The following is a 25,147-nucleotide window of genomic DNA, read 5'->3' on the forward strand; positions in this document are numbered from 1 at the left end:
GGTTAAAACCACCCTTACGAGCAAATCTTTCCATCATAATTATAATGTTGATTATAAATGGCACCTTTAAAAATTATACCGCTATTCAAGTGTTAAGCTCACTGCTAATTTAAAAACAAGGTTATGATGCGGGATCCAGGCTGTCAGGATCTATTTCTATTGAGTTCGGATCTTCCCCCAACATTTCAAGAGAAGCTGTGACAGAAAGAGGCAATCTCAGAGCCCGAGGGAGACATCCAGCCCCGAGCACCCAGCAAGCATCACCTCTTCTTCTTTGGCTTCATTTTTGGCATCGGCCAACTTCTTCCTGCTTTCTGGCATAAGGTCATCCAAAAAGCTGAGCTCCCGCTTTGAGAAGCAGAAGTCCATCACTTTCCGGACAAACACGAGAGCCAAAACCTTCATAAAATAAGAAGGAAGAGGGGGTGAGGTCTGAGATGATGTTACATCTCCGACGCTGCAAACGTCCCGCTGCTGAGCGGCACCGGCTCTTACCATCATGGGAAAGATGATGGCAGCACGGGACACCTTGATGGCCCAGAGCAGGACGAGGCAGATGAGCTGGATCAAGGTGAAGAAATGCACCTTCCGCAAGGGAACGTGCCGCAGGTAGATGAAATCCGGCTGGTGTTTTGCCGGCATCCAAAAGAGCTTCAAGCGGTCGAAGAACTGCAAAATAAAAGCAGAAAAGTTACCCCTTGGGGCTGTGGAAAGTTTCTGGCCCTGTTGGGACGTGGAAGGAGTTTTCAGGATCTCACGTGCAGTGAGAAATCCTGGATCCCACTTTGTTCCTCCCAGGAGCAGCACCCGTTTTCCCTTTGCTCCATCTATAAACCAGTGTGTCCATGAGAGCTGCCCACCAAATTGCAATTATTCCACATCCTTCTATTATAGAATCACAGAAGGGTTTAGGTTGGAAGGGACCTCGAACACCAGCCAGTCCCACCCCCTGCCCTGGGCAGGGACACCTCCCACCAGCCCAGGTTGCTCCAAGCCCCGACCAACCTGGCCTTGAACACCTCCAGGGATGGGGCAGCCACAGATTCTCAGGGCAACCTGCGCTGGTGCCTCGCCACCCTCACAGGAAAAATTTCTCCCTGATATCTCAATCTGCCCTCTGTCAGTGTCAAACCATCCCCCCTCGTCCCATCGCTCCCCTCCCTCATCCAGAGTCCCTCCCCAGCTCTCCTGGAGCCCCTTTAGGCACTGGAAGGGGCTCTGAGGGCTCCCCGGAGCCTTCTCTTCTCCGGGCTGAACACCCCCAACTCTCCCAGCCTGTCCTCCCAGCAGAGGGGCTCCAGCCCTCCCAGCAGCTCCAGGGCCTCCTCTGGCCCCGCTCCACCAGGTCCATGGCTCTCCTGTGCTGTGGTCCCAGAGTTGGAGGCAGCACTGCAGGGGGTCTCCCCAGAGCAGAGCACAGCAGAGGGCACAATCCCCCCTCGCCCTGCCGGCCACACTGCTGATGCAGCCCAGGATGCGGTCGGCCTTCTGGGCTGTGATCGCGCATTGCCGGCTCACGGTGAGCTTCTCATCAGTCCGCACCCCCAGGTCCTCCTCAGACCATCTCACCCCCCCTCCCTGTTCTTCTATAAAAATATATGTTTAATATATTCTATTCTTCTGTTTGTTATTTGGCATTTCTCAGCCCACTGAATCCCCCAGCGAGGATTCCCACCGGCAGTAGAAATCGCCTTCACTTTGCACTGAATTCCCCCATTTTCACCACACCAAACACTGCCCTGTCCCAAACTGTGACGCAGAGCGCGCTGAACTTGCCTGGTCCTCCCGCCCTACGTACCTCCTGTGCCCCCACCAATCTTCTCCTTATACAAAATACTTTCACTGCCTGCTTTTGGGGAGGTTTTCTCCCACACCACTGCTTTTTTCCTGCTTCTCTGGAGATGACACAGCAGGGAGCCGCACGCTGTAAGAGTCCATACCTGAATCCCTCTGAGCGACGACACACCCATGTAGAGAAAGACACCGTAAAGCACAGGCATGGGTATAAACTGGGAAATTAAAAAAAAAGAATGAAATAATTTATTTTTTTAATTGCTTTTTCAGTATTACTGCTCTCTTCTAGAGGCACTGCCTAAAATTGCCTAAAGCTTTCCAGTTTCCACAGGGTTGGAGATGTGTCACCTCTTAACCTGTAGAGGTTTTGTGCGTGCGAGTGAGTGAGTGAATGCTCTGCTTTAGGCTGAGCTTCTGAGTTACGTTTCATTAGAATAATCCTATTTTCCTGAAAGGTTGGAGGAAAATAGGTCATTTCACCAATGAAACTGTACACCACGTTCTGTGATGGGAGAAGAACATTTCTACACATTTTTGTGGCAACACGCAAAAGCGAAGTGCCTCCTTTTAGCCTTGAGCTGTGGTGACTTTGTGGGAGGAACACACAAGGAAGCCCACGGGGATGATTTTGGTGTGTTTAGCTACTGGGAACGGCTGTTGGGAGGCATTTGGGGGAGCCAATTGCATCCCATAAGGTGCTGCCTGCTTGAAAGAGAGCAGTGTACTGGTCTGAATCCGCTTCATCGTAACCCATAAACACAGGTGGGCCTGAGAGACACCTGGGAATTAAAGCAGTTGTCCTGCTCGCTTGCCTCGAGGACACCAAACTGGGGTGTGAAGGGCTGGAAAGGGTAACTGAGGCTGGTTCCCACCGTGGGCCAAGCCTCAAGGTTTGGGATCACCTCCTTCTCTGCTCCACACCTACTCAGGCCTGGAGGGAGGGGATGGTTTTTGTCAAACCTCCAAAAAGCTCACGCTTGTTGGGCGTTTTGCATTTTCCTCTTACCTTTAACACCGAAGTGAAGAAGACAGAGCAGCCCATGAGCACAAAGATCATCAAGCCGGTGACTCTCTGCTCTCGTATCCCCAGAAACTTGGGTTGTTCTCCTGGAGCTGAGCAGCCAGACTCCACTTTGAGGCTATTGACGTGGGTGATGGACAGGACAGTCGCAGCCACAAACCAGGGCAGCCCCATCACGGAGCACACCCCGAGCATCACGGCCACCATGAAAAGGTCCAGGTGGTACCCGCATCCTTTCTGTGGGCAGCAAAACAAGGAACAGAGCATCCCACAGCACAAGAGCGAGGACAACGTCGCGCCTCAGACTCAAACCCTACTTGGGCGCAAGTCACCCTCTTGAAAATTTAAGAGAAGAATTGGCAAAAATAAGGATGGATCCGGTCTTTGCGCAAGCACCTTGCATGAAAATCTGGCAGGAGTTCAGACCAAGTGGATTTGGGAGGTTTGTGCAATAGCTACTTCTCAAACAAACACACAAACAAACAGACTATTTTCATTCATAAAGAAATTTCTACTGCTTGTAAGCAAGATGTGACCCTGAGTTATCCCTGGCAGTGCGTCAAAACAGTTCGTTCCCCCAGCTCCTGCTGGCATTCTGAAACAAAAACACGCTTCTATAGTGCTCGAAAATTAATTTGTTCCTCCAAAAGATTGCTCATCTGAACTGCCCTCGTTTGCTCCCTGTGACATCACTAATCCAGCAGAGCATCCTGCCACACAGCCTGACATTGTCCCAAACCAACGCCTTCACAAAGCACTTGGCATAGGAGCTTCTCCCCACACCTGCAGCCCAGAGTGGGGTGGGGATGGGGTCAGCTCTTGCAGCCCCTTACCTTCAGCTTGTGCTCCTTCCTGTTGACAATGACAGCCGTGATCTGCTGATCCATGAATATCAAGATGGTGCAGAGCAGAGCTGGGATGGGCGCGGCCAACACCGTCCACCAAGGGTTGGGCCCTATGGGGTTGACCAACCACCCGCGGTTGTCTCTGGTAGGCTGCAACAAAGCCAAAACACACATCAGGATCAACTCCCAGCCCAGCCACTTCACTGGCTTTGATTTTCCTCTCCATCGCTGTGCCGCCTCATCTCCTGGCCCTGCCTTCATGTCACCCTCTCCTACGGGGTTCAGCAGTGCCAGCGTCCTCGTCGCAAGCACCTATAGATACTTCTGTAGGTATCAAGTTTTGGGGCTGGTGTCTTCTTTCCAGAAGGAAATGATGCATTCGGAGGTGGAAGAGGAGATGGTAACACCACCAGCATCCCCAGACTCAGCCCTGTCCTGTCCCAGCATCACCCTGTGGCATCCCCAAGGGCCGAAAGTGGCTCCACACCAAAACACCCCATTACCTTGAACATGTGGGGGACGTGGAGCTTCGGCGATGGGATCCCAACCAGGAAGTCAATGAGGACCATGACGACGATGATGAGGAAGACACCAAAGTCACTTACTGTGGACCGTACCTGGGGCAAGAAAGCAGAGCTGAAAGGGACAGCACAAACGGGGCCATACCGTGAGATGGAAAAGTTAAAGACATCAACAGCATTAAGGCTGGTTAACAAATTCCCACCACTCTGAGAAGATGCAGCCAAATCCCTCGTTTGGATAGTGTTGCTGTGTTTGTACCTGCAAGATCTGGTGTCAGGCAATAAAAAAAGTTTAATTAGGTGGAAAAGGGTGGTTTAAATTCAAACTTAAAAAAAAAGCCAATAAATATTAAAAAATAACGAAACAGACGTCTGCCACTACAGCTGCACTCACAGCTACAATGGGAATAAGGCACTGAGGCATCATTTGCTCCTCAAAAGGAAGAAACAGTGTCTTTTGTGTCTTTTTCTATGGCAGTTCCTCATTTGAATCAACTTTCCCCTTGGGCACACAAGGTGAAAAAAACCACAAATGAAAATACAACAAACAACCAACTTTGGAAGACCGATTTCCCACTGCCTGGGGAAAAAACCACTCCGGGGCAGGTCACGAGGCAGGTGGGAAACACTACGATTGTTTTGCACTCCTGGAAATGAGTGAGGGACATCCAAGTTTGGCCTTCAAGGTCCAATATTTCCCAGTTTGACCAAGCGGTGGCAAACACTGCTTAGTGCTCCGGGAAAGCCATTTTGGGAAATGAGTGTGGAGACTGCTGCTGGCCACCGTCTTCTACCTACTCTGGTCGGGAAGTAGCGGCTGGTTTTAAACTTCTTCAATAAGCCCGACAGGACAAAGGTGGAGAAGAAGAGGATGCAGCACCAGAAGAGGACATCGGGCGTGTAGGGGCCATCGTGTCCACAGGCAGGTCCACGAAACTCTCCATGCAAATACCGACATTCCTGGGGAAACAGCATCAGGACACAAAGGTAGTGCACATGCGTCAAGGAAACCTCAGATAACTAGGGGGTTTGGAGGATCTTGCTCCAAGATCTGTGACCTCGGGACTGCTGCAGCTAGCGGAGATTTATATTTAACGATCAACAGCAGCTGAATAAGTGACACATGGAACTACACAGACAGCGGAGAGAGGAGATGTGATGGGACACCGTACCACAGACCTATGGCACATCCTCTGCTTGAACAGCAGGTAACCGTGGCTGAAGAAGACACCAGAGGGGAAGGAAACACTGGGAACTCTTGGGGAGAGTGAAAGAGGGAACGGGGAAGGAGGGCTAAGACAACAGTGACAGGAAAGGAGAAGAGACAAATTGTCCCTTCCCAGGGGCAGGCTCACAGGACACGGCCAAGGGGGGTGAATATGTCCATAAGAGCGTCCCACCCTGTGCCTGAGCTCTGCTTCCAGCAACAATGGCCCAAGGGGCTGCTCAGACATGCAAGTTTATGCACGTACCTTCAGACAGCGCTGAGTAAGAAAGCAAGGCCTGGAGTTACTAGGAACCAATTAAGGAAGCTAATTACAGCCTTCAAGCATGAACTGAAGTCCTCCAACTTCTCCAATAACCAAAGCACCCACTGAACCTTGCTCCCAGACAGAAATGCTGTCCTGAGGATAACAGTTATTGCCCACCATGTCGGGGATGAGGTGGAGAGGTGGACTCTCCTTCCCAGGCCTAAGGAGGTTAAACACACTGAAGTAATGACTTTTCAGAGCAGCACTGGCACAAGTTGAAGCCCACCATCACCTGAAGGGCTCTGAGCTTTGCACCAGGCCAGTGCCCCTGGACCCCGCGGCCGCGGCACGAGGAAGCAGTGACTCGGGGCACTTACAGTCACCGTGAGGTTCTCCCAGGTGATGCCAGACACATTGATCTTGTTGCTCTCCCAGAACTGCAGGGTTTCGTTGCTGGGATGGGTCGGTGCCTCACACTTACAGCTGGGAGGAGAGAAGCCAAGACAGGGGTGAGGGGAAGGCGATGGAGGTGCAGCCCTGAGCTCCTGCCAAGGGGCAGTGGCGTTTTAGGAGGAAGAAACCCACTAGGAGATGGTGAGGAAGTCCAGCTTGCTGTGCGTGTGCACAGGGTAGGTCACTCGCAGGTGACTCAGCTTCTCCAGAGCCTCGTAGATGAAGATGATGCAGATGAGGGAGGCGAAGGCTTCTTCGGTGAAGCGGGTGATGTAGCACACCAAAGAGCTAGCGTCAGTGGCCACCAGCACTATGCAGAAGAAGGCGGTCCACAGCCCGATGCATGCCCGTAGAGAGAGATAGGAGAGCGCGTAGTCCCTGGGAAAGCAAAAGAAAACGCAGGGTGGAGAGGGCAGCAAGAGACTCCGAGCCGTGCCTTCCTTCGGGGAAAGTCGGCAGCAATTCAGGAGCGTGTCAAGGCTGCGGATGGTAAATGCAGTTTCCGGTCCTACGACAGACAGCCTCGGGGCTGTGGCACAGGGTGTGGGCCCGCAGGAGGAGAGGCTAATTAATCCTTATTTAACAATGACCTTGTGTTAATGCCTCGGAGGCTAATTGAGGTCAGGTCCCTGTTGTGGAAGGTGGTGTTCTCCCACATCACCCCGATGCCCTAACAGCGAAACCGGCTGGGTTTGCACCCAGTTACCTGCTGCCAGCAAGTTGGGGCTTCAGAATAAATTTAATTGCAATAAGGGGGTTAATCTCCCATCACAGTTGCCACAACAAAAAGACTGTCATGGAAAATATCCATTTCGCGTGAAAAGCTCCTGCTTTCTCAAAAATCATCAAAACATTGGACCAGAAAACTCTTTGGATATGTGGGTAAAATATATTTCCACTTCCAGCAAAAATCATGCAAAAAAGTGCCCGAGTTTGTACTGAGAGGAAAGCAAATCTTCCCTCATTCCCAAACCAGAGTCATTTGTCTCATCTTCCCTGTGCAGCCCATCTCGGGCATCCACATCCTTGTGGTTTCTCCTCCTGCTCTTTCACTTTAACCCTAAAAACCCCGAACCACCCATCCATCCTTCAGAGACCGAGGGCTCCTGCACCGTCACATACTAAAGCAGCAGCGCGTGATGTCTGTGACACAGAAGACAACTTAAATCTACCAACTACCACTAAGAAAAACATCTTTTCTCCATCCCTGCCTTCTTCCAAAGGCGCTCGCAGCACCTGGCCGCAGCAGCCAGCCTTACTTGCAGAATTTGTAGAGGATCTTCTCGAACACGAGGACGGGGCCGGTGCTGCCGAGGATGGTGAGAGGTTGGCCAGCAAAGAGGGAATACACCACGCCGGTCATGGATGCGCCCAGCAGCGACTCCATGGCACTCTGTCCGGGGAAGAGAGGCAGCAGCGAGTAATTAAATCATTAGGGGGAAAAAAACAAGTGCAAATTCACTGCAGCAAGGACTTTTGCATGAGTTTTGTCCTCCCCCGTGCCACCCAACAGAGAGAGGTGCTCACTATGTGGCCGTTGGTCGCCTCCCCCAGCAGTCCCCCGAAGGTGATGATGGGGGACATGCAGGCACAGTAGAGGAAGAGGAAGGACGCCAGACACTGCAGGCTCAGACCATCCCGAAAGTCACTCCAGAACCAGGGGGCTTTTCGCTTCACATCCCGGATCAAACCTCCAAAGAGCCTGGAGGAAGGAAAAAAAAAACCAAACCATTTTCGTGGAAGACAGCGTTAAGTTTTCTTGGCTGAGGAAGGACAATCGCAAGCACAGAGTAACTTCCATTGCTAAAAAGAAGTCTCCTTCTCCCATTTTAGCCCCAGTAGAAACTGAGGCATACAAAAAACCCTCCAACAAAAAGAAAAAGAGACCAAACCTGAGAGCCCGTCCCCTCTTATTGCAACAGTCCCTCACTTTGAGAAGCAGCAGAGCTCTACCTGGAGGTACTTACACATCTGCTTCCACCCCAAAGCAAGAAAACCTGTGTGCAACCATGCTGCGGCTCAGCCCAGCTGCCCAAATCTCCCACCCGCCCAGCCCAGGGGACCAAGCTGGGAACCTGGAGCCCCTTCACTGACCCAGTTAACCCCAAAACTCTGCTAGAAGGGAGGTGTGCGCTCTGATTTTAGGGGCAAACAGAAAAACACCCCACCAAACTATTTCAGTTCACACCTTCCTGTCCGCTCCAGTTCAGGACCGCTGTGCTTCTCCGGCTTGCTGTGAGAAGCGCTGTCATCGAGAGCTTCTGGCACCTTCCTTTTTTCCTGTTAAAATGGAAATAAGATAAAGATATGTCTTTGCAGCCACTGGCTTGTTTTGCTTTTTGGGCTGGGTACGTGACCTGTGAATTTGGGCCCCTGAGCAGCACCCCCAGCCATGCTGCCCTCCTGCCCGTCCCCCTCGTGCCTCCTTCTGCCGCAGCACCCACCTGCGAAGGGACGTTTTTCGGGGGCTCAATTCGGATGGAGGGATCCCACTCTCCTGGCGGCAAAACCATGACCTGATCCAGAAACTCATCGATGCCAGCCACCAGGTCAGCCCGGTTCTTGGCTTTATAGGCAACATCATGGAAAACCTGCCGTAGGAGACAACCTGGTGAGAGCATGACCCATCTCGGATGTCCTAACCAGTGCAATAAGCTCTTGGCTAAATGCAAGGTCATTTCCCCCAAATCGCCTGTTGGAAGTGGCAGGAAATATTCCCCCCAAAGCAAAAATCTGTGCATCACAGTATTTGTAACCATCTCCACCAGGCTCCCGTCCCCCATGGCACACCACAGCCTTCTGCTTCAAGCAGAGAAGTTTCACTGGCCCTGGCAATGCCACCACTGGGGACAGCGTGCTGGGGACCCTGGGGAGAAGGATGAGGCGCGGGCTGCAGCCCAGGTGGGATTTTAGCCTCCAGCAGGCAGCTAACAGGGACAACAAACCCTCTTCCTCACTACTACAGAGACAGGGAGAGGTGAAGAAAGCCCAAAAAAATGACCCGGAGATATCTCTTATCTCGTCACACCTCGTCCGTCATGATAGTAGCCATGGACCTGCCGATCTCATGGTACTGATGGGCTTTTCCTCCTGGTCCAAGCAAAACAAACAGGAACCTAGGCAAGAAAACCAAAATGAGAGAGAAGAACATGGCCTCACTCAAAGGGCGCCCAAGGAAATCCCTGGGAGCTCCCAGCCCAGAGCGTGGCTCCAGGGGGGACGTGTAGGCTCACCGACTCCAGTGATGAATTTGAAACGCATCAAAACCAAATGCAAATTTGAGGTTTGGGCCAACTTTCATTAAAATTGGCCAATGGGTTTAAAAGCTCCAGCAGGGAAGGGAGGAATGAAAGCACGGAGATGTGGGTGGGAGAAACGTGCTTGCTCCCACTGGCCGTGTTCCCCTGGGACGCCCAACTGATGCGTGCAATTTGGTGTTTTGTTGTGGTGGGTTTTTTTTTTAAATAAAAACTTTGTGCTTCTCATTCAGACCTTGTTGGGATGGGAACTTCCGTCATGCCCGAGAGGAGGACAGCTGGGCTCAGGCGGACAAATGCCACGATGGGCTGGCAAAGGAAATCCAGCTCTCCTACAAGCACATTGGACGCTTCAGCCCCGGTGGGAATTTTCTTCATGAAGCGCAGCTCCGCCTGAGCACGACAAGGGATTTTCAGGCCATTACCCCAAAAGCAAAGCCCACAGCGCTCTGCAGAACACTCTGCAGCCAAGTTTGCAAGAGTAAATCTGGCCCTAAAGGTGTAAGAAAGCTACGAGTGACTCACCTTGCTTAGATCCATCGCATTGGTGTCATGGTTCACCCCATTTTTAGCTTCTGCAGTGGTGGGAGATGGATGAGGAGTGAGTGTTTGGGCTGGGAAGAGAAAGAAAGACACTCAGAAAGACGGGCAAGGAGCAATTGGGACGCTTCTCCTTTGCCAGGAGAAGTCTAATGTGGCCAAAGCCCTGCAGAAACCTTCACCTGGTGCCAAAGCCGGCAGAAACCCTCACCAGGTACCAAACCCTGCAGGAACCCTCACCTGGCTTGTCGAGGGGATGCACGTCTAACTGCTTCTTGCTCATGTCAGCAAACGAGTGGACGATGGGGAGAAGGTTGTTTCTTTTCTTCTCATTCTGATGGTGATGCTTCTTCAAAAGCACTTCTTGAACTTTCGCCCACGTGCACTCATCAAACTCCGCAGACTGCTCTTGCTGGCCCAGGATCATATCTGGAGATGGCAACGGGAAACAAAGCCGTCAGAGCAGAAAGTCCCCAAGTCCCGACCCCTCAAGCCCCTGGCGAAGGCTGCGACACGCAGGATACCCTAACGCGGGCTCAGCCTTGCTTAGCAAGACATTTTAATGCAGTTCAGCCTTTGCAGCAAAAGGAAGAATTCTCTTTTGCTAAAAGCCATCATCAAAGTGCTTATTCATCACTCCGCTCAGATAATTATTTCCCATCCTAGATAATGACATTTTTTGCCCGATCTGGCGTTTCTCCTTCTCCATGGCTCTGTGCAAGCCTGGCCAGACCCGGGGGAGAGGGGCTAGCCCAATATTTAGGGCTGAACTGGTGCCAATCGATGGCCGCTTTGCATGTGAGCGTGACAGGCCGAATGCAGGTGTGGTAACGGGATTTATCTTCTGCCCCCAGACACCCCATCCCAGCGGGTGTAGTTCATCCTCGGCACCGAGGAGGATGAGCAGCACATTCTCCACCACTTGTTCACCGAGCTGGATGAGATCTTCCTGAAGGAGGGTGAAGATGCCGAGTGGAAGGAAACGGCAAGGTAAATCCCTGCTGCCAGCTGCAGTGGCGGCCGTGGGCTCTGCCTTCCGCTCTCTGGAACGTGAAGCTTTTGCAGCTGCAGGTGCCGATGCGCGGAGCCTTCTCCTCTTGCCGCCCCGTAGCTGCACCAAAGGGGTTGCAGAGCTGAGGCTGTTTTCTTGCAACGGGGCCGATCGTGCCCGATGTCCGCAGGTGGCTGAAGTTTGAGGAGGACGTGGAAGACGGCAGTGAGCGCTGGAGCAAGCCCTACGTGGCCATCGATTGGCACCAGTTCAGCCCTAAATATTGGGCTGGCCCCTCTCCCCCGGGTCTGGCCAGGCTTGCACAGAGCCATGGAGAAGAAGAACCATCTGTTCCACCTCTGCATAAGGATGGGCCACTTTCCTTCCCCACGTTTCCATTTTTAAAGGCAGGATCCCTCTAAGGAAGACCAGCCTCAATCCATTATGCCTTCAACTGCCTCCCAAATAATGCCACTTTCCCTCAGAAGAACAGCAAACCACACCAATCAGCCACACGGACCTGCTTGCAGAGGACCCCGGCACCCATGCAGCCCCGAGGAGGCTCATGAATGCTGCGGGGGGACTTACAGTGGTAGCCCTGCTCCATCGGGGCACAGTCCTCCCGTTCCTTCTTCCGATGCTTCTGGCGGTGGGGTCGGTGGTGCCGGTGGCTTTGCCTCACCAGCGGCATCCGCATGCCCACGGACAGGGTGTGGTGGCCTGCAAAAAAAGCAGCGTTCTCATCACTCTCGATATTGCGGAGACGGTTGACGCCGCTGCCATGATTAAACCAGCACAGCCATCCCAGGAGGAAACACCAACTTCTCTTCATTTTAGTTTCACTGCATTCCTGAATGTCAGAGACCCGTCCCTTTTTCCAAGCCTGTTTTACTCTAACTTTGCAACAACAGAGCAACAACAAGCGATGGCTCCGGGTCACCTAAAAGTGCCCTGAAAGTATCAACCCTCGTCTCAAATTCCAGCTTCAGCTGGACAACACTCAGACCTGCTCATTAAGCAGCCACAGAAGGTAATTATTTTTAAAATCTTTGTCGGCACAAGGCGACAAGAGGAGATCCAATTAGTCCTGTGATAATGAAGTCTGGAACAAAAAAAAAAGAAAATCACAGCCCTGTGTCTGCAGCCATCAAATTATTCTCCTGACCTCTCCAAGCCAAGAGCAGCCTCTGAGAAAACAAGCTGGGAACTGCCCAGCTCCGTGGCCAACACTCACACCACAGATGCCGCGGGGGCTTTTTCCCCTCTGTCTAAAAGCCACAACATTAAAAAAAATGTGAAAATAACTGTGCTTGTTTATTTAGAAGCACGCCACGTTTCGCTGCAGGTGATGCGTACACTGAGCACAGGACGCGGCAGGGACTTTGCGCAACGGGAAAACGCGTGGGGCTGGTGGCACCTCTCCCGACTCACCTTCCAGCTCCTCCTTCTCATAGTGAATATTGGCAACGGTGCTCGTTCTTCCCTGGTCCATCACCGCCTCCTCGTCGTGTCTCTGTTTAGCGAGAAGAAGAAGGTACAAGTTGGGGCCAGGTGAGGAGAGCTCCCTTACGTCCTCCCAGTCATCACCCATCCCCACGGCCACGCGAGCCAACGAGCATCACACCTCTGCATGTCTCCTCCTTCAGGCACAGCCCTAAAAACACGGACTTGGAGGAGGTTTTTTTTCCCCTACCCAAATAAAACCACCTGTAATGTCACCTGTATTGTATACACCGTGAGTCTGGAAGGATTTACTAAAAGGGGAGACAGTTGAGTGTTTCAAACCAAAACCAAGCCTCCTGCTTCATTCTTGTGGTTCCTTTCGAAAAATTAAAATAGGGATTTCCAAACTGGGGGTGGGCTGGGGTGGGGAGACCCAACCCCACACTTTTGAGCACAGCCAGTTTCATTCTCCAAACGTGATACCTGCAGGACTCACTAGATGGCACTTGGCCACAGGACATGGCCACCACCTACCTCCAAAGGCCCTCAGAACCTACAAGGGTGAAGCTTCGTCTTCAGCCCAACCAGGCTCAGGCTTCTCTTGCTGCAAGCCCGCTTTCCACACAAAACTGCATTTTTCTCCTCAAAAAAAAAAAGCCAAGGGCTGACAGCTAATGCCCTCCTTGGCTGAAATACCACTGCCAGCGCTGCACAAAGAGCATCTGTGCCTTAAAAGCTGAAGGAGAACTACAGGCGTTCTCTTCTCCCCTTGCCCCCGGGGCTGGGGAAGCATCACTGGGATCACCGCGCTCAAAGAAATAAAAAACCAACCACGTCTCACACTCGAGTCGCAACTGCAGCTTTGAAAGGGCCTCCAGGAAACCCTTCTCTTTAGAGAAGAGCAAAATACCGGAAATCTGCTTTTTATCCCCCAAATTCCTGCTTCGACCGAATGGCATCGCCTGCCGCCGCGCAGCAGCGACGCTCGGGGAAGCTCACACCTCCCACTCGCCAGCCAATTTAACGAGCAAAAGGAACAAACGTTCCCATCTGGGAATGAGCTTTTTCTGGCCCCCGAGTACTTTGTCCTTCGCCGCCGCTGCCAGGTGCCTGGAAAACATCAAAGCATCGAAACTGGGCTGGGAAAGGGGATGGCGAGATCACTTTTGAGTTTCGGAGCAGAGAGTGTTGTTCCATCTCAAGAAAACTTCTCCAAATTATTATTTTGCTGCAGCGTTTTTTTTGTCCCAGCAGGAGAGAGAGGGATTTTTGACTGTCCTGCCTCAGTTTACCTGTCTCAGTGCAACTCCTCCAGTTAGAAAGAAAAATCTTTCCCTGGGGAAGCGTTGGTGTAATTGAGGATGAGGAAAAGTACAAAGCAGAGGTTCACGTCCGGCTTTGAGTCCTCCCGGTGCCAGGGGAGGCCAAAAGCATCGCACGAGCACGCAAACTTCCCACCTCGGCCCCCTCGTCCCGTCACACGCAAGCTGGACTGGCCACCAGCAGCAGGAGGGAGGATTAATGTAATTAATCTCGAGCAAAGTGTAATTAATAACACTGATCCCAGTGTTATAAGGGGATGAGGGGCCAAACTGGGGGAGCTGCTCTGGTGACGGAGCAGGCAAACCCCCTCCTTGCCCCTCTCCATCTCCATCCTACCCAGTCGAAGCCACCGGTCCTGTGGCTCCCTCCTTTGCTATCGTGGGGGTCAGCACCGTACCCTGCGGGGACCCCTCTGGCTCCTGAGCCAGGATTTGGGCTGTGACGGGGACTGGACCCGGGAGAGGACACATCTCCAGAGCCCCAAAGTGGGGCTGTGAGGGGGGGACACACGCAGGTCACAGCTGAGCATCACCAGGACGTGACCGTCATCCCTTGCTGGCGGAGACGCAAATTCCTCTCAGTCTTTCCCGTGAGCTGTAATTTCAGGGCAGATTAATTAATTCCCCACCTCTCGTTTGCCCCCGAGAGCAGCTCCTGCAGCCGGGTCCCATGGGTGCAGCGGGGGGGCGGACAGGCCCTCCCCCAGGCTAAGGAAATGCAGAAAGATGGGGGGACCACCCAGCCACCTCCTGCCTGCACCCCAACACCAGGCGCATCCGCACAAGCGCCCGGTGGGACAATAGCTGAGGTGACCGGGTGGCATGGGCCTCTGTGGGGACAGTGGCCTTTGTCCCCCTGCTCTGAAGGGCCACAGCATCACCAGGGGTCACATTGAGATGCGGAGGAGGGGACAAGGAGGGGGGGTCTGGTGGGGAGACCCCCAACAGGCATCGCCCAGGTGCCTCCCTCCCACACCCACCTTGGGTACCCCTCACCTCCCCCTTTGAGCCCCCACCCCTCCGCCTTGCAGATGCCTTACACCCCCCTTCAGCGGCCTGCTGCCCCCCCTCCTTGCACACCCCCAGCACCCCATTTTAGACACCTACCACCCTCCTTACCCCCTCCAACCTTGCAGATGCCCTTCACTCCCCTTTCCATGGCCCTCACAGCCCCCCCCCTCCCCCCCCCGTGCAGATGCTTTGCCTCCCCCATTTGCCCCCACCCCCTGCTCCCCCTGTGTTTCCTCCCTGCCATGGGAAATGCCGCAGTGAGCAGCCATGGAGCATCCTCCAGCCACACCGGCGGCATGGCCCGCCCGGGGGTACCGGGCATCCCCCTCCCTGCCCTGGTGCCGCTGCCCCCCACCTGACAGCTGAGGACCCCATCGGCCCATTGCTGCCAGCGGGCATGGCGGGGCTGGGGGGAGATAATTGCTTGATAACGATACTCTTAAGACATCCAAACAAAACACCAACAAAAATCACTACGATCACAAAAATGAATAGGTTTCGCAATAGGCTTTGCAGCCGTCAGCTCAGGGCAAACTCAAAGCCATGCAAGATTTTGTTCAACCATCCGACTTCTATTGCCTCTCGTAGATTTCTGCCATCCAAGTAGAAGGCAAATTAATTTTTCTTATTTTCTCTTTTGACTGATTCCCTGTCCAATCAATACACCAAGGAGTAGATCGCATGTAATGCCATTCTCCGTGTTCTGCCGTCTTCCAAACGGAAGGGAACTGCATTCGAGAAAGTGCTCGAAAGCCCAGCAGTTATCACCTCTGTTTTGGACCCGCGCTTCAAGGAGATGCAGTTTCTCAGCCCCAGCCTGAGAAGCGAGCTGCACCAGCCAGTGAGAAACACGCTGTTGTGGGTTTGCAACCACTAGTCCCCATCTGCCACCCAGTCTGGGGTGCCAAACTCGGATTCCAAAGCCACAGGCGCAGATGCCGGCAGCCAGCTGCCTGCTCGCAAGGACCCATGCACCAGCGCCCCATCTCAGAGCATCTATGACATCCTTTTGGGGTAGGACCCATGGAGAGCATACCCGAGATCCACCAGCAACTGGAAAACTACATCCCGGAGCCCCTCTGCAAGCACAGCACCAGCTGCTGCGCTGGTGGAAGAAGAATGAGCATCGCTTCCCGGCCGTGGGGCGGCTGAGCCGGCAGTACCTCGCCATCCCCACCACCGCCTTCCTGCCACACCAGGCCTTCGCTGCCGGGGAAAGCACCCTGGAGCATCGGTGCACTGTCCTGGCGCCGGAGAATCTGGTCCAAATTCTGTTCTTGCATCCGCATTCTGATTTTTCAGAATGCACAATTTTTGGGATGGCGACTGAGAAATTAGGTCTTGTGGTTCCCATTGAAACACCCATTAATTCATACAACCAAAACCCAGCCAAATGAAAAGGCGATGTTAAACCTCAGCCCCGAGGGAAAAGAAATGTGCCCGACCAGGTGCTAAAAGGCGCTCTGGCAAACCACCCCCCCTCTCCAAACTGCAGTTTGCTCCAGGAAACTGACAAGTTTTCTTCCTCTGCAGCCTTAGCGAGGCTGTAGATTTTTCCACCCTGCAGGGAAAGAAACAATCCTCAAAAGCAGATGTTATTCTGCCTGCAAGTAAAGCTTTAAAATATTTTTCTTTTTTTAAAGGCAGAATGCCTAAATGGAACATCCGAGCTGGTTTCTCCATGAAAATAACACTTTGCACTTGCACAGCAAAGCAACACTCATTAACCAATCTCGGAAAGCTTCGCAGGCGTTAAGAAACACTCCAAGTAACACACCTGCGTGCACCCTGTAAGCACACGTGCAAAGAGGAATCCCCGTTTACGCACCCCGGCTATATCAAACCGCACTATTTCCCTGACAAGCCATGATGGAAACGGGCCACCCTCCCATTCCTCGGCTCCAGAGCTCCAGCGATGCCGGGATCATGCCGACCCTCAGCCGCTGCGGGCATCAGCTCTGCTAACACCCCGCTGATGGGTCAGCGACAGGAATCTGGGAGCAGGAAGGGGATTGTACCACCCAGGCTCCCCAAAATCCCCCGCACTTAAGAGGAATGCAAATCTCAGGCTCCCCTAAGCCACCACGTTTCTCACCGTGACCACTGCACTAACACCCAGAGCAGTTTTTAAGCAGCACGCACCAGGTTTAACCTCCAGCGCCTGAGAAAGTCCCTGTCCTGAGGGCTGCCGGTCCCCTCGGCCCAATGCAGGAGGCAGCAGCAAACCCCTCCAGACAGGGCAAGAGGTGCTTGGAAGAGTGACATCCAGCTAATAACCAAAAAGCACTTAAACCAACCCCAAACTTTGGAGACATTTAGTCTTGGGCCAGCAGCAGCATGTTGCTCAGTAAAGCACGCTTCCACGACTCCCCTCAATTAACCGTCACCTCCAGAGCCCGATCTCTGAAGGTGAGAAGTTCCTTTAGGTTGACTCTTGACGTCCCTTTCCCTCCCACAGGCAACGAGACCCCAAGTATTTCCACTTGAGAGTGCAGTTCCCCTTCCACAAGCACCCAGCTCGCTCTGCAGTTTTGGATTATCACACAGCAGGGAGTGCGGGAGTCGCGACAGCAGTTGCATCGATAAGCAATCTGTGCAACAGTTCCTAAAACAGGGGCTGCCCACAATCAGAAGTTGACTCTTTGGTACAAACTCCCTCCACACCAGTCATCACACAGGGGGAAAAAAAACAACCAAGCTATTGTAGGGCTCAGTATTACCCATTTCTCCACAGCTGGGCAGAAATACACACTTTTGCGGCTTTTCCCACACTGGAAAATTCAAAGCATTAGTACTAAGAAAAAGACTTCTTTTTCTAATGCCTCTGTTGGAGGGCTCCGGCACGTGGTCTGCAACGAGCGAATATCCACACAAAAACAAGCCCCAAAAGTCCCACAAAGCTGCTTTACCTCTTACGGTTTATTGCTGGGGTCCCCACCAACACCTAAACCCACGTCCCACCCCCCACACGGTACATCCTTTGCCATTTTGAACTTTGCTGCAAAACATTTTACCATTTTCCACCCCTCTTTCTTGGGAAAAGACAGAGGGAACGAGACAACTCCAAACCGCTCTCTTTTATTTGATTTGCAGTGATCTGACAACCCCAGCCCTTCCCGCTGCCTTAGGCTTTGGGAAACAATTCAAGGGTCCTCAGCCACCAGTAAGGAACGAGCTGTTATTCATGGGCGAATCAGTAGAAACAGCAGCCCCGATCATTAGGAGAAAGTCTCATTTTTCAGTCATGGATTTTCATGGGTTTTGTTTTCAGGCCACCCAAACAGGGCGCGCTTTTATAGCCATCAGCAATTAAATTCTCTGTCCCCTCCAGAAAAGCCTTTTCCTAAAGGCGCTCTCCTTCCAAGGGCAGACCCACAAAAAGAAGCCCACACTGCTTAATCCATTTCACAGAGAATTTCAAATGCAAACAACAATTAAACAGGACGTCTTTTCCCCGCTTCAGGGAAAGCCAGTAATATACACCTTGGCAACAGATTTAGCAAATCTGTCATTGTAATGCCTTTGCATTGCCCATTTCCACCTGGAGAGCAGGCTGAAAGGACTCTCATAAAAAAAAAACCAAATCAACCACAAAACATATTCCTGTCTAGGGGGTAATTTTATGAAACGATTTGAACACCTTAACGATTTGAACATCTTTTTACAGGTACAAGGCAACAAGAAACATTCTCGAGGTGAAAAAAAAGAAAACCCCACCTAGTCACCTCTTTACCCCAAAGATCTTTTCACCACATGGATTCCACCACCAATACACAGCTGCTAAATATCCCCGGCTGCTGCCGATCCGTAAGAAACCCTTCAAAATACAAGAGAACGCCGAGCCCGGCATGCTGACAGTGCTGCCAGGGCTGTGAGTCGGAGCTGGACAGAGTTGCAGCCCCTGAGGTTGAAATCAGACCCACGTTTAGGCACAACCCGGGGTTTTAAGCCTCGCTACAAACCAGCCCACTGCTTTTGAAAAAAAAAAAAACAAACAGGGAGATTCACCTCAAAAAAAAACACGTTCTCGACACCAAAGGGGCGCTGGTCCATGGCCGCCGTTGCCCTTCGGGCCAGTTCCATGGGGCTTCGCTTGACCTGGAGCAGAACTCGAGGGCGTGAGGACAACAAGCCCCCTACACAAAATCTAAAAAAAAGGAAAAGTTCAATAAGATTTGCTGTTACTCACCCACCAAAGCCTAACCACTACAACTGGCCCTTTCACAACCAGGCCTGATCGCAGAAGAAAACTGAAATATCCCAATTCCCGGTTCAAACACAAGGCGTGGAGCTGCCCAGACCCCACGTGTGGGCTGGGCAGATGGGGGGCTCTTCTTCTCAAATCCCGCAGGAAGAGAAAGGGCAGGAGTGTTTTTCCAGCCCTGGAAGAGGCTGTGGGGAGAAGGTGGGAGGGAGGAAAAGGCTGCCCAGGAGTGGAGTCGGGGGAAGGAGAGGGCTCCATCCATAGGGGAAACGCCATTCCTGGCCACACAGGAGGCTGCAGGACCACCCTGGGGATGGATTTGGGGGCTCTCCCTGAGGGAAACCCCATTCCCGGCCACGCAAGAGGCTGTGGGGACACCCCGGGAATAGGTTTGGAGACTCTCCCTGAAGGAAACCCCATTCCCGGACACACAGGAGGCTGTGGGGCCGCCCGGGGGACAGATTTGGGGGCTCTCCCTGAGGGAAACACTGCTCCCAGCCATGCAGGAGGCTGTAGGGCAACGACAGAGATGGATTTGGGGCCTCTCCCTGAGGGAAACCCCATTCCCAGCCACGCAGGAGGCTGTGGGGACACCCCGGGAACGGGTTTGGAGACTCTCCCCGAGGGAACCGCTGCTTCCAGCCTCACAGGAGGCTGTGGGGCCGCCCGGGGGACAGATTTGGGGGCTCTCCCTGAGAAGAGCCTGTGGGGAGGAGGGAGGCGGGGGCCGCCCCAGGGCCGGGGCCACTCCTGGAAGGGGAGGGGGGGATCTCCAGCCGCCCACGCGGGGCTGCCCGAAGCCTGAGGAGATGAAAAGAAGAGGAAAAAAGAGGAAAATTCCCTCCCCGCCATCGCCTCTCACAGCCCCGGCCCTCCCCGCTGCGCCTCATGGCGGCTGTGTGCGGTGTCACCTGAGCGGGGGGCGGGGGCTGAGGCAGGAAAAGGCGAGAGGGGGAGGGAAGGGCCATTTTGAATGGGAGGAGAGGGGAAGGGGGGGCGAAAGATGGGGGGAGGGGAGGAGAGAGGAAGAGAGGATGGTGGGGGGTGTGGGAGCGAGTGTGTGAGGGGAATAGGTGTTGCGTGAGGGGGGAGCGAGGGGGGAATGGCTTTTCGGGAGAGGGAGGTTTGCAGGGCTGTGAGGTGCCTGTGAGAGAGGAGGCCCCGGAGGGAGGTGAGTGGAAAGGGCTGTGTGTGAAAAGAAAAGCTCTAAGGATAGGCTGGGCTGGGGAAAGGTGGTGGGCCCTGAGGGAGGGCTTGGGGAGCGGGGCTAGAAGCGTGGGTTTGGGGGCAAAACTCTGGGAAAGAACTGCAGGAAAGGGCCAATCTGAGTATACAGTTTTCGCGAAGCTTCAAGGAAAAGGTGACCAAACGCGGCTCTTGTCCTTTTGAGAGCTGGTTTTGTCTAAATTATTCATGTGAGTGGATTTTTTCCACATGGGATGGGAACTTTCGCTTCCCGGGATAGCTGATGCCCCTGGATAACCACTGCCCGCGAAGCACTGCGAAACCCCGTGTTCAAAAATGAGAACAAAGGCCGGGTTTTGCCTCTCGGAAGGATCTCTAAGCACCGCCTCCACGTTATTTTCAGTACCTTTCTGGTTGTTTTCTTCCCCCCCATCCCCGTGATGTCCGTCGGAGGGGCTGGCGGAGCTCTGCAGGCGGATGTCCGGCTCTTTTTGGGGAAGGCTGGGCTGGTTTCGTACTCGCATTACCCGACGCGGAGAGAAGCTGTGGTGCGGGGCTCGTTCTCCTCGGCGCGGCCCCGCCCCCTCACTCGCGTTTGCCGCGGCGACGCAGGGGGGCGTGGCCCGGGTTTTCGCCTCGGCACATGCGCGGGTGGGCGGACGTGAGGGGGAGCACTTCCGGTGTACGGCGTCGGGCGGGAGCTGCGACGGTCGGTACCGGGGGAGACGGGGGGACGGGAGCCGAGGAGGGCGGGCGGGCGGCGGCGCGGAGGTGTGCAGGGCCAGTTCGGGGGGTTTGTGGGGTGGCGGGACCGGGCTGGGGGGCACGGGGGGCGGTCTGGGCCTGTTTGGGGGGGGCAGAGCTGAGTGGGGGGTCCCCGGGGGAAACAGGGCCGATTCAGGCCCCTCCCGTCCCCCGCTGCCGCCCCCTCACCCCCCGCTCGCTTCCCGCAGGTGGCGGCAGCCCCGGCCGCAGCGCAGGGTGCCCGTGGCCGGCCTGGCCGGGCGCTTGGCTCCGCTCTGGGCTCCGCTCTCAGCACCCCCCCGCCCCCGGCAGGTCAGCCCGGCCGTGCCCCCTTCGCCCGCCTCCAGCCCACGGCCGAGTCCTCCCAGGTACCCCCGAGATGGGTCGGGGGGTGTCAGCGCTGGGCCCCCTGAAGCGGGGGTGTGTGGTGGGCACGGGCATTGCTGGGAGCCCGTGGGCAGCCCTGGGACCCCCTTAAAGCCCACGGAGAGCCCCGGGGCCCCCTTGTCTCCCCCAGAGCCGACGGGGAGCCGTAGCTGTGGAGTCAGCTTAAGGAGTCTGCCCTAAGGACTGCCGCTTTTTGGAGCGTTGGGGGAGGGGGAAGGTTGTCGGTGTGGGGAGTGGAGGTGTGTGGGAGGAGTCCCGTGTCTTGAGGGAGGTTTGGGGATGTTGGGCAGATTTGGGGGAGTGGGGGAGGGGTCCCCTCACTTGGAATTCCCTGGTTCTAAACTGTGGGAGGCAGCGGGCGTAGGGGGAAGGCAGTAGAGAGGGTTGCTGTGTTTCAGTCCTTGGTTGAGAGTCAGCGACTCTGCTCCCTTGCTGCTCAGCAGACTATTGGCTCCGTGGGGCTGTTTCTCCAGGCAGGCTACGACTACAGAAACGGACCGACTTCCTCAAAAGGGTTGTTAGCGGTGACGTCTCCTGTGAATGTACTGCCTGACGTTGGATAGACCTGGCACCACGCAGCAGCTCAGAGCCCCACAGCGTATGCTGCCGCTCTCAGTTGGCTCCATCAAATCCTCTGACCTGAGAATACCAAAGGTACGGAGTTGAAACGGGCCCTTCCTCACCCGCTGAGTCAGATGAACCTTTTTGCACCCAAGTTGGCTGGGGACTGCTCCTGCCTCGCCGCCTTCAGGCGGAGCATGGCTGTGAGCAGGGGAGCTCAACACACAGTGCTTGCTGATTGCAGCCTGCTCCCTCGGGGGAGCACCCGCAGCCGTGGGATGGGAGGAGGGAGGACAGCACGAGGGCTAGAGACAAACATTTTATTTCTTTAACGTTTCACATAGGGGGTACCCCAGAGGGGTTCCCGGCCCCACACCCCACAGCCGCTCAGTATTCGGGGCACTGTTGGTCTTCTGGGCCTGGCGCTGTCACCACTTGCAGGGCTGGCAGAAGCAGACACGGCTAGTGGCATCTCCACCAGCCCTTCGGGTAGCCCCACAGCCAGGCGCAGCCCTGCCGTGGGCATCTTCCTGCCCTGCACAGCCCTGGGTCTGCCTGGCCACACTCCCTGCCCGTGGTCTTGCAGGACTCCTCTGTCTTTGCCTTCAAGGCCTGGAAAGCGCAGGTGGTCTCCCGCACCCGCTCCACCTTGTCCATGTCCATGGCTGGGGGCCTTCCGTGGGACAGTTGCTCGTCCGTGGGCCTCTGTGTCCTGTCCATCCCCTGCTGGGGAACCCACTCTTTCTCGGTCCCTGCTGGCAGCTCCTGTGGAGGCTCCTGGCTGAGGACCAGCCCCAGTTTCCCCACTGCCCCACCAGCAGCCATGGGAGAGCGGGGTTGTCCTGAGTGTGTGAGCACCACTGGCTCTGTTGCTGCACTGGGCCAGGGCTCCAGGAAGTGGTAGAGGGAGCTCTGGGAAGAGGAGCTGCTCCTCAACAGGCTGCTGCAGTCCTCCGAGTTGGCCAGCGAGCACAGGCTGCAGGGGCTCTTGCGGTGGCCCTCGGGGGGCCCAGGAGCCCGGGGGGTGCCTGGACCAGAAGGAGCTGTCCCCACTGATAGGACCTATAGGCGGGAGAGGAGGGCAGGGGGACCTGGAGGCTTGGGGGGGACAGGGGGTAGAGAGAGGCATCTCTGCTCGGATGGTATATGGTTGGCAAGGAGCCCAGTGGGTCCTGTGGGGCCCGGTGCTGCCTCCTCGCTGCCTCCTCAGTTGCCCTGCAGAGGAGGAGAGAGAAGAGAGCCCGCTGCACCCCGTCTCCTCCGCTGGAGCCCGCGGGCAGCACCCCCTCCTCAGCAGGCGGGCAGGGCTGCCCAGCGCAGGCAGGGCAGGGCACGGGCTGAGGGTCTGGGGCAGGATCTGGGGGTCTCCCACACACTCCCTGCTTCTCCTGCATCGACTTGAGCTCCCATCCTTCATCTGCTAGCCGAGAAGCTGCTGAGGGAGGGGACGGAGTGAGCGGGCGGCAGCCCCCGGCACAGCCCCGGCTCAGGGCTGCCGTGGGGTGTGGGCTGTTTGCATGGTGCTCGGTGCCAGGGCCACTCACCGCTCTGCTCCTCTGGGCGGGCTCTCGCGTCCGTCGTCCCTTGCTTTGGCTTCTTCCAGTCCTTCTGCAGGACCCCGGGAGCTGGGTGAGACGGGAGCAGCTCCCAGCCCCGCGCCGCAGCCCCCCACACCACCCCACGCTGCGGCACAGTGCGGTGCAGCAGTCGCCTACCTGGAGCCGCTTGGTCCGTAGCACAGAAGAGACCGCGCTGAGCCCCATCAAAAGCATCACGAGCGGAGCCAGGTGAGCTGTGGGGGGGACGTTGGAGTCCCTCCTGGCACCAGCTGCGGTGCAGCCGCGCAACCCTGGTGTGCCCCCCATGGGAAATGTTAAAGAAATAAAATGTTGGTCTCTATCCCTGGTGCTGTGGTTCCTCCTCCCATCCCGCGGCTGGGGCTGTGCCCACCTCAGTGCCCGGGTTGGGACAGGCTGGCACTGCTGGCACCCACCAACCTGGGGGGGTGGGGGTGTCGGGAGGTGGGTGGGCTGGAGAAAGGGAGGAAGCACCTCTTGAAACCAGCTGGGCCCTCTCCAGCCACAAAAGCCTCCCCAGAGGCACCAGAGGGGACCCCCAGATCCTTGAAGGGCTGCCCCAGACTCCCTCTGGCCTGCAAGAGTCCCCCCCAGGACCCCTTACGGACACCCCAGTGGCATCCCAAATCTGGGTTCTTTACCTGCTGGGCAAGCCAGTAACACACTGTGTGGGAGCAGCCAGCCAAGCCGGTTTCAGAGCACCAGAGGTGAGAGGCAGGGAGCTGCCATCCCACTCAGCTCCATCCCCGCCGTGCCGTGGCTGTGCAGAGAGAACTTGGGGGGAGCTGCAAAACAGCTCAGCCCGGGCTTATCTCCAGATGGCACAGAACAACCAAAACCAAATGGCCCTTAACAAACAAAATGCCCCGAGTCCCATCCCACCACTCTTCCCGTGACGCTGAGCGCCGGACATCACAAATTGGCAACAGAGACTTCGCTATGGCACCACCAGAGGGAAATATCCCAGACAGTGTAATCCACTCGGGCATAATCCTGCACCCTCACCGAGTCAGGAAATATAAACCGCAGGGTCTGGGGAGACAAATGGGGAATCCTCCAAGGATACAGCTGGCCCCTCGGAGATCCGTCCCCCCCATCCAGGACGCTGTACAGGGTAACTTCCCCGGGATGGAGCGACCTCACCTGAGAGAGAGAGGGTAAGTGACTAAGAAACACCTGTACGGTATAGGGCATGCGATTGAGTTTGTGACTGGTGCACTCTTCTAAGGCATTAATATCTAGCGCCCTTGTGGTTTGTGTTGCTACTTGTCGGGGGCATTTGTAGCTCGCAATAGTGGATCCCGCTAATTTCTTTTAAATTGCAATAGTGTTATCACCATCGCACACACAGAACTTGCAATAGTGATGTATTGGGCCCGTGAGCGAAGTCCAAAGAAATTGTTAATTTGAACCTCTCAGTGAAGCCCTTTTTCCTGTTTCGTCCCACTCCCCGAGCCACTGGGTAAAGCGACACCTGGCAAAAAACCCACCACCACCACCCCAAAAAAAACCCCACACCACATCCCCCACTCCCCACCCACCCCTTCTCCCTCCATCACAGCCATGGGGCAAACTCCCACCCCCACCCCCCCAATCTCAGCTCGGCCGTGACTCCCCCCGAGACACTGGAACGAAAGCAACGGAGAGCGAGCTCAGGCTCGTGTGAGCTGGAGAGATTTCTCTTTGTTTTTTGATGTTGTTGTCATTGGGTGGGGTTTGGTTGTTTTTTTCACAGAACACTTTGCAGTGTGCTGTCACAGCCCCCCGGGCCGGCGCTGGCACCGCCACCTCACCCCCGGCTCTCGTCCCTCCTCCTGCC

At 55.1% G+C, this 25,147-nt stretch overlaps 1 protein-coding gene across 1 annotated transcript in view; it reads right to left on the reverse strand.

Moving 5' to 3' along the window:
• Positions 1 to 264: 264 nt before the first annotated feature.
• The window catches only part of LOC309685368 (electroneutral sodium bicarbonate exchanger 1-like), a gene marked incomplete at both ends in the record, with an annotated part of 53,431 nt that continues 28,548 nt past the window's right edge, over positions 265 to 25,147 (reverse strand). The window contains 10 exons of the mRNA XM_082501142.1: positions 265 to 399; positions 496 to 669; positions 1,941 to 2,009; positions 2,801 to 3,052; positions 3,649 to 3,810; positions 4,164 to 4,277; positions 4,980 to 5,123; positions 6,310 to 6,484; positions 7,366 to 7,499; positions 7,634 to 7,808. Coding sequence (XP_082357268.1) covers positions 265 to 399; positions 496 to 669; positions 1,941 to 2,009; positions 2,801 to 3,052; positions 3,649 to 3,810; positions 4,164 to 4,277; positions 4,980 to 5,123; positions 6,310 to 6,484; positions 7,366 to 7,499; positions 7,634 to 7,808 — 1,534 coding nt within the window. The remainder of the gene's footprint in view (positions 400 to 495; positions 670 to 1,940; positions 2,010 to 2,800; positions 3,053 to 3,648; positions 3,811 to 4,163; positions 4,278 to 4,979; positions 5,124 to 6,309; positions 6,485 to 7,365; positions 7,500 to 7,633; positions 7,809 to 25,147) is intronic.

Source organism: Vanellus vanellus (genome assembly GCF_965231255.1).
Source record: "Vanellus vanellus genome assembly, contig: HAP1_SCAFFOLD_63, whole genome shotgun sequence".
In the NCBI taxonomy this organism is placed as follows: Eukaryota; Metazoa; Chordata; class Aves; order Charadriiformes; family Charadriidae; genus Vanellus; species Vanellus vanellus.